The 15,756-nt window shown below is 40.4% G+C and overlaps 1 protein-coding gene across 2 annotated transcripts in view; it reads right to left on the bottom strand.

The window, feature by feature from the left end:
* Window positions 1–1,392: 1,392 nt before the first annotated feature.
* The window catches only part of kcnb1 (potassium voltage-gated channel, Shab-related subfamily, member 1), a 35,394-nt gene continuing 21,030 nt past the window's right edge, over window positions 1,393–15,756 (bottom strand). For both annotated transcript variants that reach the window (XM_079883784.1, XM_079883785.1), the window contains one exon: window positions 1,393–3,876. In XM_079883784.1, coding sequence (XP_079739910.1) covers window positions 1,948–3,876 — 1,929 coding nt within the window. In that variant the 3' untranslated portion in view covers window positions 1,393–1,947. The remainder of the gene's footprint in view (window positions 3,877–15,756) is intronic.

Genomic DNA, 15,756 nt, shown 5'->3' with positions numbered 1-15,756 from the left:
AGTATGCTTTTTTAGTCTAATTTAGCCCTCTCTATCCCAGTTTTCAAATTCAATATGAGTGCTAGAAGGGAGGGCTTGTGGTCACCATGGAAACTGGATATAGTCGTCTTCAGGACATCGTCTACATACCTGTGAATACATGCTGGACTATGTGGTTACAAATTGGTGAGGATGGCTGCGATGGCGATAAGAATAAAATCTTTCAAGGATATTAAGTTTGTGCAGTGTAAAGGGATTGTATCAAATTTGGAGATAAACATTGCCATGCATTATATACTTTATTACAGAGCTCGCTATCAAAAGATAAATGTTTGGGATTAAGTGGTGGTCATCTTGGTCACATTGTATATGTTGAGCCTGAGGACACAAAAGGTCCCATAAAACCTTTTATTAAATCAAATATTTTAAAATAAACACTCTCCCTGGCAATGCAAAAGTATGAGACCATCTCCCTCATTTCATATGATCATCTAGAAAATACTTTAGAAATATATATTTATTCTTATATTCAGAAATATTTGTGTTTGAACAGTATCCACTGCTATGAGATTGGTAAATCTAACTGAAATCTTGAATTGACCTGAAGTTTTTCAGTAGTTTCTTTGTCAGATTTATTCTAGCTTTCCATCGCTTACCAATATCTGTTAATAACAGGGCGAGGTATGTGTTGTCCATTCGTTCTCAGTGTTGCTTCTGTTTGGGCTGCCAATGTGCATGTGCTACGTAGTTGTAATATGAAATCATAAACATGGGCTTTTGTAATAAAACCTTACACATGTAAGCACAAGTGTATCTTCGGTAACTTTCTTAAAAAGGTATAGTTAACTTACAAATGAAAATTCTGTCATCATTTACTCACCCTCTTATTGTTCCAAACCTGTATGGATTTCTTTCATCTGTGGCCCCAACGGCTGCCCAATGGCCCCCCAAAAAAATATTATTTTGTTTTACACAAAAGAATTAAATCCTCACCATCAATGAAATGTGGGAGACTAAACAATGACAGAATTTTCAGTTTTTGGTGAACTATCCCCCTTAAGCTTTGCCATATTAGAAAAAAAAAAAAGATGACACACAAGTAGGTACATGAGGGGGAGAGGTAAATTTAAACAGATTTTGGTCTCTTCCGATGAAACAATTGACGATTTTTTCTCATACTGATGAATATGACACAAGAAATATGTGTGATAGATTTCTACAGATAATCTATGTCTATATAAAAATAAATAAATCAAGTAGAATCACACAGCATGTGAATATATTTTGAAGAGTGAGCTTGTGTGAAGGAATGTTGGTTGTTATATACGTGCACATTATCATACCATCAGCCCTCCCTATATTAAATACGCTTGCACACAAAACACTCATACTGTATGCAGACCCATTACTGCAGTTAAGTAAGGCCAGTTTATTAGGGGATAGGGGAGGGGTGCACTAGTAAACAGAGTATAACATGTCTCTAATGCTAATTTTTAAGGTGGGCTGTGGACAGTGGCTAGCTGACGTGGGCAGTGACGGACCGTCCCCCTTGATTTACCATACACACCTGGGCATAAATGTCTGGTAAGTTTTCAGCCTCAAGCTAATTAAGCTTTAGCATAAATCCTGTTCTTTCCAAAAACAACCATAAGCCAGATCTGCTCTGCCTTTATCTTACCCCTGCGATGCGCCAATGCAGGCTTGCTTACAGAAGAGGAAAAAGGGCAAGAGGTGTAGGCAGTGGTGCATCTTCAAGATCCTGTCCCTTAATGATGTAACATGACCACGGTTTTCCAGTTAACTCTCCCGCATAAAGTCACCAGGGTAAGCCCCCTGGTCAGATGCCTCTAAAATTAATCTCCATTGTACATTAGTCTCCGCTTTCTCTAAAGTCATTTACTGAACTTGGCCTTTTTTCTCTTCACTTTTTCTTTCTTTCCGCGTAGTCCAACTCACCACCCTGAGGCCTCAGAGGCCCTTATCAAAAGCGTTGGAATGTCCCCTGTCCCCTTTGGGCCTCCTTGAGTTTTCTGAAGCCACATGGTTCTCATGGCTAACACTTGGGCTACTTCCCAGTGGAAATATGCAGTTCTGACCTAGCAGCCTTTGGGCAGCTTCCAAGTGGTTGGTGGCCCCCTGGTAACCACTAATTCGAGGCTTGGAGCTGAGGCCACCAAGCAGGCGCTCTGATGGGCCACCCTCACGCAAGTGCTCCTCGTCATCTGTGTCGGCATCGATGTACTTGCTGATGGATGCATCATGGAAAGTGAAAACTGCAGGGGTGAGTGCCTTCTTCTCTGGTGTCTTAGGTGGAGTCCTGCTGCTGGCTGTTGTGTAGACTGACACCTCTGGGCTTAGGATAGAGAGGTCAGAAAGAATAGAGCTGTCAGACAGAGGACCACCGGATGGACTGGTCTCGCCACAATTGCGATGATTCACCCTAACCGCATGCATTTTCTGAGAGTTTATAAGCAGAACTTGTTGTCGCGAACCGTCGGTGTTGAGAGGTTTAGCACCAGAACAAGGTGGCGTGAGCATGGTATCATGCTCCAGTGTTGTCTGCAGGCTTGGATTAGCACTGACTCGACCAGAGAGGCCAGAACCAGGACTGTGGGAGAACCGAGAGCTCTCTGGGAGTGGCAGACCCCCTGCCGGACTGTAGGGGAATCGTGGATTCTCTAAGAAGTCTGTTGCACAGCTGATATAACTGTCAATGCTTGATAGACTTTTCATGTCTACCACCCCTTCACGACCCCCATTCAGTGGGTCACCTCCTTGACCTGGCAAAGCTCCCAGCTCAATTTCATCCCTTCTATGGCCTGCTCGAGATACATTTTTGTCTTTGGTGTTCAGGTTGGGCTGTGACTGAGTCTTTGCCATCTGGTTGTACATCTCCTCTAGTTTCTGTGCATTAAGCCTCTGCGGACTAGAAGCTCCCGCCTTGCTCGGTGAACCTTGGTCTGGGTTGAACGAACGATTGGAACTGGTCTCTGAAGTTGCCCTCTTAGATGACCATTTCCATCTACTTGGTGAGAGATGGTTGTCCTGGGTTCTCTCACCCTTGTCCATGACCACCACATCCAGAAGCTCTGTACCACGGTTAAACGCCTCTCTAACATTCATGGACACTATGCTGCCATTGCGTTTGGCTCGCTCTAGAGCCTCACGTCTCTTGATGGCCTTCTCTTGCCGTTTCTGTTCCTTGTAGAATTCAGAAAAGTTGTTGACAATGATAGGAATGGGTAGGGCAATGACTAAAACTCCTGCTATGCAGCAAAGCCCACCTACAATCTTACCCAGAAGTGTCTTAGGGTAAATGTCTCCATATCCCACAGTGGTCATGGTGATAGTGGCCCACCAGAAGGAGGCAGGGATGCTCTTGAACTTGGTGTCATCCTCGTCCTTCTCCGCAAAGAAAACCAGACTGGAAAATATCATGATCCCCATTGCTAAGAAGAGGATAAGTAGGCCCAGCTCATTGTAACTCCGACGCAGCGTAAAGCCCAGTGACTGCAACCCGGTGGAATGACGTGCCAATTTGAGTATGCGCAAAATCCGCATGATTCTAAAGATTTGCACCACCCGCCGTACGTTCTGGAATTGCAGCACACTCTTATTGGACTCTGTCAGGAATATGGTGACATAATATGGTAGGATGGCCAGCAAGTCGATGACATTGAGAGGACCTTTAAAGAATTTCCATTTGTTTGGTGAGGAAAGGAAGCGAAGAAGATATTCCATGGTGAACCAAGCAATGCACACAGCCTCCACATGGGCCAGCTGGGGATTATCAGTTGTCTGACCAAACTCGTCTGTGTCTTGCAGCTCTGGAAGGGTGTTAAGAGACAAAGCGATAGTTGAGAGCACAATGAATAGGATAGAAATGATGGCCAAGATCTGAAAGACAAAAAAGCAAACAAAAATACACTATTAAAAACAAGAAAAACCTTCATAGAAAATAAATAGTGAGATTTGGGTCTCAATACCTCTAACATACTGGTAAAAAAAAAACATTGTATGTAGTGTAGTGATGGATTGACAGATTATTTACACTTTGTGAATTTTTCAAGTTCTAACCATAAGAGAAATCCAACACTGGTGCTTAAATAAAGACTGCTGTATTAAAAGTCTGAAGAAATGCACAGTGGCAATTATGGATGTAACAATTCCACTAAGGAGTTTCTTCTTTAATTTCTTTTTTTATAGTTGCGTTGACAGGATTAATTAAAGTGTGATAGACAGAGAATGACAAAGTGACAGAGAATGATTTTAAAAAAGTGACAAGTTAGGTCTAGGTAAATCATAGTAACTGAAAATACATTTTTCTTTGTGACTATGAGTGGGTTGTTATACCACTGTTGTGATTTGTAGAAAACATTGTTGAACCATGCTTTACACCAGAAAACCTGGTTAGACAGCCCTGTGCTAAACAAGTTGTCGACTACATTGTCAGTCAAATCATCTACATAAAATCCAAGTCTTTTTACTCACTTCTGAGCAGTCGAACAGCTACACTGAATGCCAGGATATTGCATAATAATGGCTTTACCTGTGTTATGTTAGGTCAAGAAAGCAGTGTAAAGTAGTAATACTGAGAGGGTTGAAACATTTTTGAAAAATGCAGAAATGTTGTGAAACACTGAATAACCAGTAAAACCAGAATACTGTGGCCAGTTGCATAAACTGTTAAGACTAGTCTTACAAGTTAGTCATCCAATTTTATTCTTTAAGACTGTTAATAACTTTTTAAAGTCAGTAACATAAAAACGTAGATTGGTCTAATTTGACACCGAACAGTAAGACTGATTACCCCTAACTAACTTCTAGTTGATCATACTAGTTCTTAAGACACAGTCTTAACATAATGGCTATGTTTATGCAACTGGCCCCGGTTAGTAGACAAATCCACAACACAGTCTAATTATTCAGACCGAAAATCTGGACATAGATTTTTGATTAAAATCATACTAAAACTAAACTCCTAGTAATTAAATCACTCAGTTTATTGATGAACAGAACTAGCAACTAAAACAACTAAATTGGGTGAAGTATTTAATTTTCTAGCGATTGAAATAACAAAGAGGACTTGTGTGAGGTCTCACAACTAAAACATCAGATAAGATCTGTCCTGTTCCCAAAATAGTTCCCTGTGAAACTTTCCAGAAAGAAAAAAAACTGTTAAGCTAGAAAATTAGAAAAAGATCTGTAAAGCTTTAAACCTCCCACAGAACAACATAATGTCTATTACAACAAAATGGCAAACACTTGGTACAATCCTACACCACTAAGCCAACAAAGAGGCTTTCGTACCAAATAATTTAATAAGAAAGGCAATTGTTAGAGAAATGATCATGACCCCAACAGTAGCCAAGGTCTTTGGCTGAGGTGCTGTTTATACGACACCGTTTTCAATTAAAAACGTATAACTTTTTATTAGTTTTGGCCATTCGTTTACATGACGAAAACGCGAAGTTTTGAAAACGGGTTTCAAAGTGCAAGTGTTTGAAAATGGTGAAAAACACGAATCTCTGAAGACGATGACGTCATGCACATGCGTATTACGTGTTAAGTCTATAGTGTTTCATCGCCATTTAATGGCCTGGCAGCAGAATACAGTGTTTTTAGTCGTTTTCGCTGATCTGTGTGAAGAGACTCATGTGAAGAGATCGTTTTGACAATGGTGTCGTCTGTACCCGGAAAAACTTCTGCGTTTTAAGCATATTGTTGTCGTGTAAATGTATCCTGAGATAAGAGAAACTTGGAAAAATAAACTCAAAAATCGCTTCATAAACTATTCGGGGGAGTGGAAAGAGGAGACCACTTAGGGAAAAAGCCTGGAACAACTCTGAATGCTATAAGCAAAAAACATGATGGTGGAAACATCATTGAGGATTCCTTGTGAGTCAGTTTTGAGTGCATAATTCTAATGATACACATACTATTTGTGAAGAGAAATATTGTCACCTACAGCCACTCTGTTTATGAATCTCTAGCTTCATTCTCTATTCCCTATTTTAGCCTGCTAATCTCGCTTTGTCCGTATTATTCACCTTCACATGAATAGTATGGAAATCTTTTGTGACTCATTGCATTTGTAGGTGTTTCTCTGTGTGTATTAATGTCTAAGAGGAGTTGATACCCTCCAGTCACGTGACTCATGAGGGTAAATTAGAAGCAATAATAAGATTAAAGACATCCCATAACCTATAAACAGCAAAGATTAGCCTTTTATTTATAAGCTTGCCAAAGCTTCAGCGGCATTATTTCCACACCGGTATCAGCAACCACAATCTCTACTAAGTCATACTGGAGCTCCCACCCCCCTTCTTTTTTATTCTCACTGTGTAATAAAAGGCGTTAATGTTAGCTGGATGTTTGTGATGTCAATGGTATATATTCTATTGCTGCATTCCATTCTAAGGTATAAAGTTTTTTATTGGTCCTAAGTGGTTAGCAGTGGTGTTCTGGTCTTTAAAACACCTCTATAAAAAACAAAGAATTCTAATAGAACAACATTTTCAGTTTGTTATAATAGAAAAACCCTTTCAGTTTTTCTAATAGAATAAATTTAGCTTCAATTCAAACATTTCTCATCAAATGTTTCCAAGGCCAAATGGAGACCAAATTAATACCTAAAAGAAACATGACGGACAACTCCATTACATCTGAGCTATGAAAGAGCAACCTCTGAGCAACAACAATTTACTACAGCTTTGAATGGTTCTGAACCCTGAAGGTAAGAAGAGAATCCATTTGTAGGTCATTTTCTTGGCTTTTTACATCAAACATGTGTGTGCACATGTGCGTTACAAAGTATTCTTAATGTTAAAAAGTGAAAAGGGCAACTAAAAAAAGACAGTCCACTTCAGTGACAATGAATGTTAAATGGGAAGTACATGTTAAATGGCTTCAGCACATATTCTCAGTGCACAATCAATTGAGCCATTGACCAAGTGATAATCTGTTAATAATGTCTGTACACACTCAAGCTGAGGAAGGCATAACAGGGTCAACTCCCTGTGTAGAGACAGCTAAGGATGCACAGGGAGAAATCCCAGTCTTTTTGCATCATCTCAGGTGAGTGGCTCATTATCACATCCAGTGAGGAGTTTCTACAATCATGTACAAATTATGTTCTCATGAGACACACAACAAATACTCATATGCATACAAATACACACTAGCGTGTGAAGGCTCCAAAAGCTGCACAGCAGGACATCCCACAAAGAGCAATTCAATCGCATGCAATCCCACAGGAAAGAAAAATCACAAATGAGATTCTTCTTTAACAGACACAGATATATATATATATATATATATATATATATATATATAAATATATCACATATGACAATATGACAGTTTATTATGTTTTTTAAAACCATCTATTTATGTTTCTTTTTATTACAGTTCGGTAATTTCCATGATCAGGTTGTTACCTGCAGTGACATCACTCTCTTTTGGATGCCAACAGCTTGTCAGAAAATCACAGAAACCGGTACGGATCTTAAATCAGTCACAATATTCAATAACGTCTCTATGGTCTCAGGGAAACTATACATTACGCGTCAGAGAGCACGCGTGGTTTAAAAGCTACAGTAAATGCATAAAAGCAATACTCAATACTTTACCATACTCAAGGAATATGTGAACATAAAAAATCATGAAATTATTTTTCACCATTGTCTGCCAAATCAACATGAAGGAAGCCATGTTGTTGTCATGTGACAAAAGAACCACCCAATGTTTTTATTTTTACATGAGGTGTAACTCAAAGAACATATATTTAAAAAAAAAAAAAATGAAAGGACACAAATTATCTTTATTTTCTAAATGTACATAAAAAATTATATATATTAATAATATTGTGATTTTTATTATTAAATAGAGCCAATAAATTAAAACGTATGATGAAAATGGTTTAAATGTCACCCTCCCCCACATACCCCTCCAAAAAACAGTATAAAACCAACATGAACACAAAGAGGAAATTGCTATGAACTTGCCACTTGTTTTTTTTTTAAAGAGATAAAAAAGAGGTAAATATAATCCTGCATAACCCACACGTTCAGCAGATGTTTCTGTGACTCTTCAGTGAAACCTCCTCCTTTGACCTTGACCACTGACATTCAACCACTGCTGCAGAATTGTCATGGCAACCTTCTTCAAGCTCGGTAGGAGGCAGTCACATGAAGAGGTTTGTTTGAAAAGTGTAGAAGTCTCTGTCCCTCTTATCATCAGCATCAACACCATGCTAGACTGGTTGCTGCTTATAAACATACAGTCTGAAGGTGTTAATGGGGGAAATTACAGTTGCCAGTCCTGTACTAATCTATTCTGTAATTTTATCATGGGGTGATTCAGAGGTCATGATGATGGACAGAGGCCAATGGGCATATTTGGCCAGGATGCCGGGGTTCAACCCCTACTCTTTTTTCGAAGGACATCCTGGTATTTTTAATGACCACACAGAGTCAGGACCTCGGTTTAACGTCTCATCCGAAGGACTGTGCTTGTTACAGTACAGTGTCCCCATCACTATACTGGGGCATTAGGACCCACACAGACCACATGATGAGCACCCCCTACTGGCCTGACTAACACTTCTTCCAGCAGCAACCTGGTTCCCTCGTTTCATCACGGGTGGGGATACACACGAGTTGTGTGTTGTTTGTATGGGAGTGGAGCATGCCCAGTCCTCACTTGAGGGGGCTGATTGCGACCATTGTGAGAAGCTATCTTTGAGAACGCTTCGCTCCTGCCGGGCGCTCTTCGAGGATGGTGATTCGGCACGCGTTCCCCACTGTTCGGGTACTATTCGGGTGCGACTTAGATCGTGGGGTTTGCAAATGGATCTGGATTTGTGAGGGCCCAGCCCTTTCTCTGCCCTCACATGCCAGGTCTAGTGCCTTATCTCAGGGGGAAGCACACATTGCAGTTTCTTCACCCCTGGATGAGGTACCGGTACTGCAGCTATCCAGCTCTGAGGAGTTGGATGTTGTTAGTATCGAAACAGGAGATATGGAGGACTCACCGCCTCATACTAGGGGTGCAACGGATCAAAAAACTCACGGTTCGGATCGTTTCTCGGATCAGAGTCACGGATCGGATCATTTTTCGGATCAGCAAAAAAAAAAAAAAAAAGACAAGACAAATAAACACAAGTTTTGTTAAATTAAAATATCAACAGTGGGAGCGCGACGGGTTCATTCCATGAAGCGTGACTATAAACACACTGATAGCGTTTGTGATGGTTTTAGCCCGGTCTGATTGTGCAATGTTGAGCAGCCTTCGTTTTCACTCCTGTCAGCGAAACACCGGGGTGATGTCGCTTCAAATGCGTGGCCATGCTTGATGTGTTTTCACGGATGTCTCGATACCACTTTTTCACTTCCGATACGATACCGATGCCGCAGCTTTGGCTATTTGCCGATACCGATATCAATCCGATATTTTTATTTTATTCTTGAACTAATACTACTAATAATAAAATATATGGAAGCACTTTGCTCAATTAGCCACATAAAAACATCTCACTCAAATGGAGAACAAATACTTCTCCAGTATATAGTCCACAACAACAGTTGATAATGAAAGACTGTCACCCTTTATTCAAAAGACCTTGAGATATGTTTGGTAATTGTAGGCTACCTGAATGAATTAAAAAATTTTTTGCTATATTTCAGATCAATATATTTGTTTCCTTCAAATTTTAATTAACTTTAACGTTATTCTCATCTGAATTATAAATCATTTATTTCTGTATAAAATGATACTACCATTAAAAACACATTTGATTTTCTTTTTTAATCAATGTAGATTGTGTAACTTCAAAATAAACAGATTACTCTGTTCATTGTGATTATATTGGCTGAATTTATAAAAGTTTATAAAATTAAAAGGATATCTTTGCTTGGTGCATTTGGAAACAAAGCTTATCTATTTCTAAATGTAATCGCGTGCATCGCATGATGATTATATTGTCCGTGTGTTAAAAAAAAACTTAGATTAAACACACTCGCAACAGACACACCCCAAAGCGGAGGCGTTATAGCGTTGCCAGCGGCACTGAGCGGAGTTTTGCCGCTGTAGTGGACACGCACCGTTACGCGAATAGAGCGTCAAATTCGCGTCTAGTTCGATGCTTGAACAGTTTGAATCCTTTCGCGCGTCCAAAGCGAATAGGACGCGCCGCGCGCGTATAATGATAAAGCGAGCGTTTGAAGCGAAATAGACGCGTGTTCCAGGGAAGCCAAAATGCTCCCATACAGGGGATTTAAATGACGCGGGGCGTTCAAGCTCCTCCGTTCCTCCGCTCGCCATGACCACGCTGTGTGTGGACTGAACATGCGCACAACTTTTTTTTTTCATAAATTAATCCGCGGATCACCGAAGATATTGATCCGAACGGATCACGGATCAATGATGATCCGTTGCACCACTACCTCATACTCCTGCATATGAGGAGCTTATGGAGGTTGTGACTTGTGCTGTCGCTAAGCTTAACAATGACTGGTCAGCCGAGAAACAAGAAATACATCAAAAGAGTAAACTAGATGAAAGATTTCTACCATCTAGGTCACAACCTCCTCATCTGGGATTGCCTTTGTTTCCCAACCTCCACATCGAGGTGTCGAGGTTGTGGAAGAAACCCGTTTCCTATTGTGTTTTCAGCCCCCAGACATCTAATTATTCTAATATTTTGGGGCTGAAACACCATGGCTATGTGGCGATGCCCAGGGCTAAAAAGACGCTTGCGAGCTTTTGCAAAAGGAGGCTATAGAATGGGTTCCTCCTTCCAGCAGGGAGTCAGGGTTTTACAGCCATTACTTCGTTGTTCCAAAAAAGGATGGAGGGTTGCATCCTATTCTAGATCTGCACCAACTAATTCCCACTGTTCAGAAGCATAAGTTCAAGATGCTTACACTCAAACAGATCGTGTCACAAATTAGGTCCGAGGACTTGCTTGTCACGATAGATCTCAAGGACACATACTTCACGTATCCATGCATCCACAAGTTGGATGCAAGTTCCTGAAGTTCGCTTTTGACGGTGAAGTGTACAAATTTTGAGTTCTTCCTTTCGGCCTAGGTTTATCCCCCCACACTAGGGCTGAACGATATTCTGTTTTAACATCGACATGGCAATGTGCAAATGAGCAATAGTCACATCGCCGGAACATGCGAAGTGTGAAGGGTAGTAGCACCCATGGTGTATTAAGAGAACAGTAGCACCAGGGTAGCACACAGTAAACACGAGTTTGTTGTATGGCTTTTTGCTGGGGTGACTTGCACGTTCCGCGTGCTTGCACAGTGATTGGTTCGCTGTGCCGCAGCTCACCGCTCACAGCCAACATTCACTGGCAATCCTAAATGGGCGACGAAGAGGATCCGCCAAAAAAAAAAATTTCGTACCAAAAAGAAAGTCAAAATCAGCTATTTGGGACTATTTCGTCTACAAAAAGTAGGATGTTGACCAAAAAGAGGTACTTTCCTGGAGTGTTATAAAGTTGTGGATGGTTGTCTTTTTTAAAAAGTCTTTTATTTTTCGTGTTCGCATTTATGAGGAAGAAACAATGTTACGTGACAGTTCTCCATTACGGACGCGACCGTTATGAAAACGCCACTAAAAGACTGCTTTAAAACTTTCACAGAGACCTCAAACAGAAAGCAAAAAGCCTTTCTTTAAAGCGAATTTCGTTTTGTATTAATTGTATCTTAATTTTAATCAGTGTTTCATTATCCAATTTCCTGGATTTAATAAATAAAAAGTAAATATAGCAGACATAATCACGACATGGAGGCGCCAGCGCCTGAATCCATGAACCGAAACTCAGCGTATAAGGTAGCCTACTCGCCTCACACACCTAAAAAAAAAAAAAATATATATATATATCTATTATCTACAGAAATCTCTACTTTTAAACAGAACCATTCAAAACAAAATAATACTATGTAATCCATTAGAAAAGTGCATTTCTCTCCTGCGCGATCACTACTGCGAAGATCGCGAGTCAGACTATCGTCAACATCATCTTTACAGAAAACACTTGTTTATTAATAAACAATAAAAATGACTCATTGTAATATTTTACATATTCATAATCATTACTTTTGCTGGTTCTTTGTGACAGCTTTTAAGTGCCGTTTACTGCATCAGCACCGAAAACAGAGACACAGAGAGAGAGAGAGAGAGAGAATAAGATTTTTTTTACATAAATATTTTTTTCGAATTCTGACAGAAATATGTTCTAATTTTGGAATAAAATATGAAGTGGCCTTTTTGTCACTTGTAATGAAGCTTGCTTATTAGTGAAATTATTAATATCATGGAATGGTAGGCTAATTATTGTCTTTAGCCTGGATTGATGGCACGCAATATCGCAATATATATCGTTGGGGAAAAAATATCGCAATGTAATTTTTTTTCCAATATCGTACAGCCCTACCCCGCACTTTCATGAAATGTGTGAATGCAGCTCTGGCTCCTCTGAGACTACTGAATTACATTGATGACTGGTTGATTCTACCTCAATCCGAGCACTGGGCGGTTCGGCTTTGAGATGTCATTCTCGCTCACATGAGAAAGTTGGGGTTGAGGTTCAATGCCAAGAAGAGTGTGCTTCTTCCAGCTCAGAGAGCCACTTTTCTAGGCGTGGTTTGGGATTCGACGACGATGCAAGCACATCTTTCTCCTGCTCGTATTGCGTCAATTCTCTCAGCCATAAATGGGGTAAAACTAGGCCAGTAACTCACTGCCAAACAGTTCCAAAGACTGTTGGGTCTCATGGCAGCTGCATCCAACATGATACCTTTTGGCCTGCTGTACATGAGGCCCCTGCAGTGGTGGCTCAAAACCAGGGGTTCCCCTCCCGAGGAGAAACCCGCTCCACATGATCAAGTTCACGCGGTGATGCCTACGTGCCTTAGTTATGTGAAAAAAACCTTGGTTTCTTTCCCAAGGCCCGGTGCTGGGGACTCTTTGTCGTCTCGTAACGCTAATGACAGATGCATCCCTCACGGGTTGGGGGCATTCATGAGTGGTACACTCTTAAAAATTCAGGTTCTTAAAAGGTTCTTTGTTGGGGTATATGGTTCCATGAAGAACATTTAACATCCAAGGAACTTTTCCATTGCACAAAAGGTTCTTTGTAGCGCCAAAAGGTTCTTTAGATAATAAAAGGGTTCTTCACCATCAATCTCATGTGACCTCACATTGTTGGAGTAAATTTTTGTTTCCCATACATTGATTTATTTGTGGTGGCCTGCCACAATATCTGCACTGACCGCCACAAATAGATTTGTGCTTCCTATGTTAACTAGACTGTAGCGGCGTGCATTTGGTCAGTGATGCATTATTTTCACATTTGCATAGTTGACGATTACAGCATTTTTTTTTTCTTGATCTGTAATGAGATGAGTTTGTAAACTTGTTTTCCGCCCTAAATAAAAGCTTGACTTTTACAATATATGGCTATCACTGTAATAGTAATAATAATATTAATAATTATTATTATTAGTAGTAGTAGTATTATGTAGTGTAAGACTGAGACAATTTAAAATAGGTTCGAGTCCCATTTAAAGTTCAGGTACAAGTCAGTCTTTTTCTTTGTTCAATTTGTACACCGAATATGGGTAGGAGCTCTTAATTTCAAATGAAGGGTTCTTTGCATTACCGAAAAAGGTTTTTTGTGGCACTAAGAAAAAAAATAGGTTCTTCAAGGAACCTTTCAGTGAAAGGTTCTTTGGGGAACCAAAAAAAGTTCTTCTATGGCATCGCTGTGAAACCCCCTTTTTGGTTCTTCCTGACACCTTTATTTTTAAGAATATTCTTCCCTGGCACATAAATCGGCTGGAATTGATGGCTGTGTTTCGAGCACTCACACACCTCCTCCCAGACCTGAGGGGCCATCATGTGCTTGTCCACATGGACAACACATCGGTAGTCTCCTACATAAACCATCAGGGGGTTCTGCGGTTGCTTCACCTATACAAACTGGCTCACCAGATCCTCCTGTGGGCCCAAGGGAAGCTGCTTTCTCTAAGAGCAGTTTATATCCCTGGGCATCAAAACCACAGAGCAGACATCCTGTCGAGGCAGGGGCCCCTGTGAGAGAAGTTTAGTCAAGCGGAAGTACCTGTTTGCATCTCAAGAGACAACACACTGTCCGATGTGGTTCTCCCTCACTCATCCAGCTCCTCTCGGACTGGATGCCATGTAATGGCACAGACGTGGCCGAGGTAGTTGAGGCTATTTCACCTATATATAATGTTGACGTCAACGGTTAATTTTTATTGTAAATGGCAATCATCACTATCTAAATGAACCCCTAACCCTAAGTACTTGCACATAACACATCATTATAGTTCAAATAATACAAGTTGAGGAGAGGTGTGATATTACTTTTATAGCCCATCAGACTTCTAACAGATGATAAATCAGGTAATAATATTTGGACCTTTATTGAAGAATGGGCTCGAGACAAATCTAAAGACAAGAATCATATTGACTTGGGCTAGTAAGCAACCATTCAAAAACACCCTAGCAACTAGATTGACAGTGATTTTGCAACTGCCCACAGTGACCTAGAAACATGGCTATTTGCTTTTAGATAGTTACATTCCTTCATTTACATCATTTACTTGAATGTGAGCAATCATTTAAAAAGTTGCAACAATGTGAGAAGCCAGACAGACCCATACTTGTGGAATGATAGGGGAGAGAGAGAGATGAGCTTCTGATAGTGTTGCCGAACACGCCTTCACGTCCCTCTGAAAGTGACACTGTCGCCATGGTTACCAGAAGAGACCATGTCTTCCACATTTTCCACCAAACGATGGCATGACAAAACACTCAAACACACGTACATATTCTCCTGAATATCAATGTGAAATGAGTTAAAATCCTTAATAAATCGTTCAGTTTTTAGTACTGCCCTTGAAGAAATGTCCTTGTCTTTATCTTCTGTTTGTCTCTCGAAACAGCTCTGACCTGATGCTGGAAGACAAGGTTCGGCTGTATCTGTAAAGCCCTTGAGATACAGGGGCAACAGCTGTGTCCTCGTGCGTTCACACACACAGACACAGAGCTAGATGACCTGAGCGACTGGTCCTTGGCAGAGCCCTATTTTTTTCGTTCATTATTCATTTGTCTGCAATGAGAGGGAAAATCCAGTCACAGAGTCTATATATAAACCTGCCCAGCCCCTCATGTAGTTATTAATAGCTCCAGTCGGGCAGCTTTGGGATCCTACAGGAGTGCTCTCTTAGAATACACACACACACACACACACGCACACACGCACGCACGCACGCACGCACACACAAACACACACACCTCATATAGAGATCCAACAGACAGTATGTGGAAATATTTCATGCTCCAATTTTTATGTTTTTCATTGTAGACCATCAAATAGAATTGATAAATAACTAGATTTCAACATTTTCTGATAGCTGATACCACAAGTCTCTATGATGTTCAGATCACTACATATGACACAAGTTCCTCCTTCAGTGTGCAGCTATAGGATATAGTCATGTTTTAATGTACATGGGTTCAAATTTTAAGTCTGGTTGCTTTGAAAAGTAATATCACAGCCCTCCTCAACAAGCTGCATTATTTGAGGAATCATTCGTCTTTAGCAGAACTGGTACAGGATTCTATACACACCAAAATGCAATATTAATGAACATTTTGTCATCATTTACAAAACACAAAATAATATATCTTGAAAAATGTTGGTAAAACCAAACAGTTTTGGTTCCCATTGACTTC

This window comes from Squalius cephalus (assembly GCF_949319135.1).
Source record: "Squalius cephalus genome assembly, chromosome: 10".
NCBI lineage: Eukaryota > Metazoa > Chordata > Actinopteri > Cypriniformes > Leuciscidae > Squalius > Squalius cephalus.
Note: the sequence above shows the minus strand (reverse complement) of the source record. Positions and strands in the feature narration are given on the sequence as shown.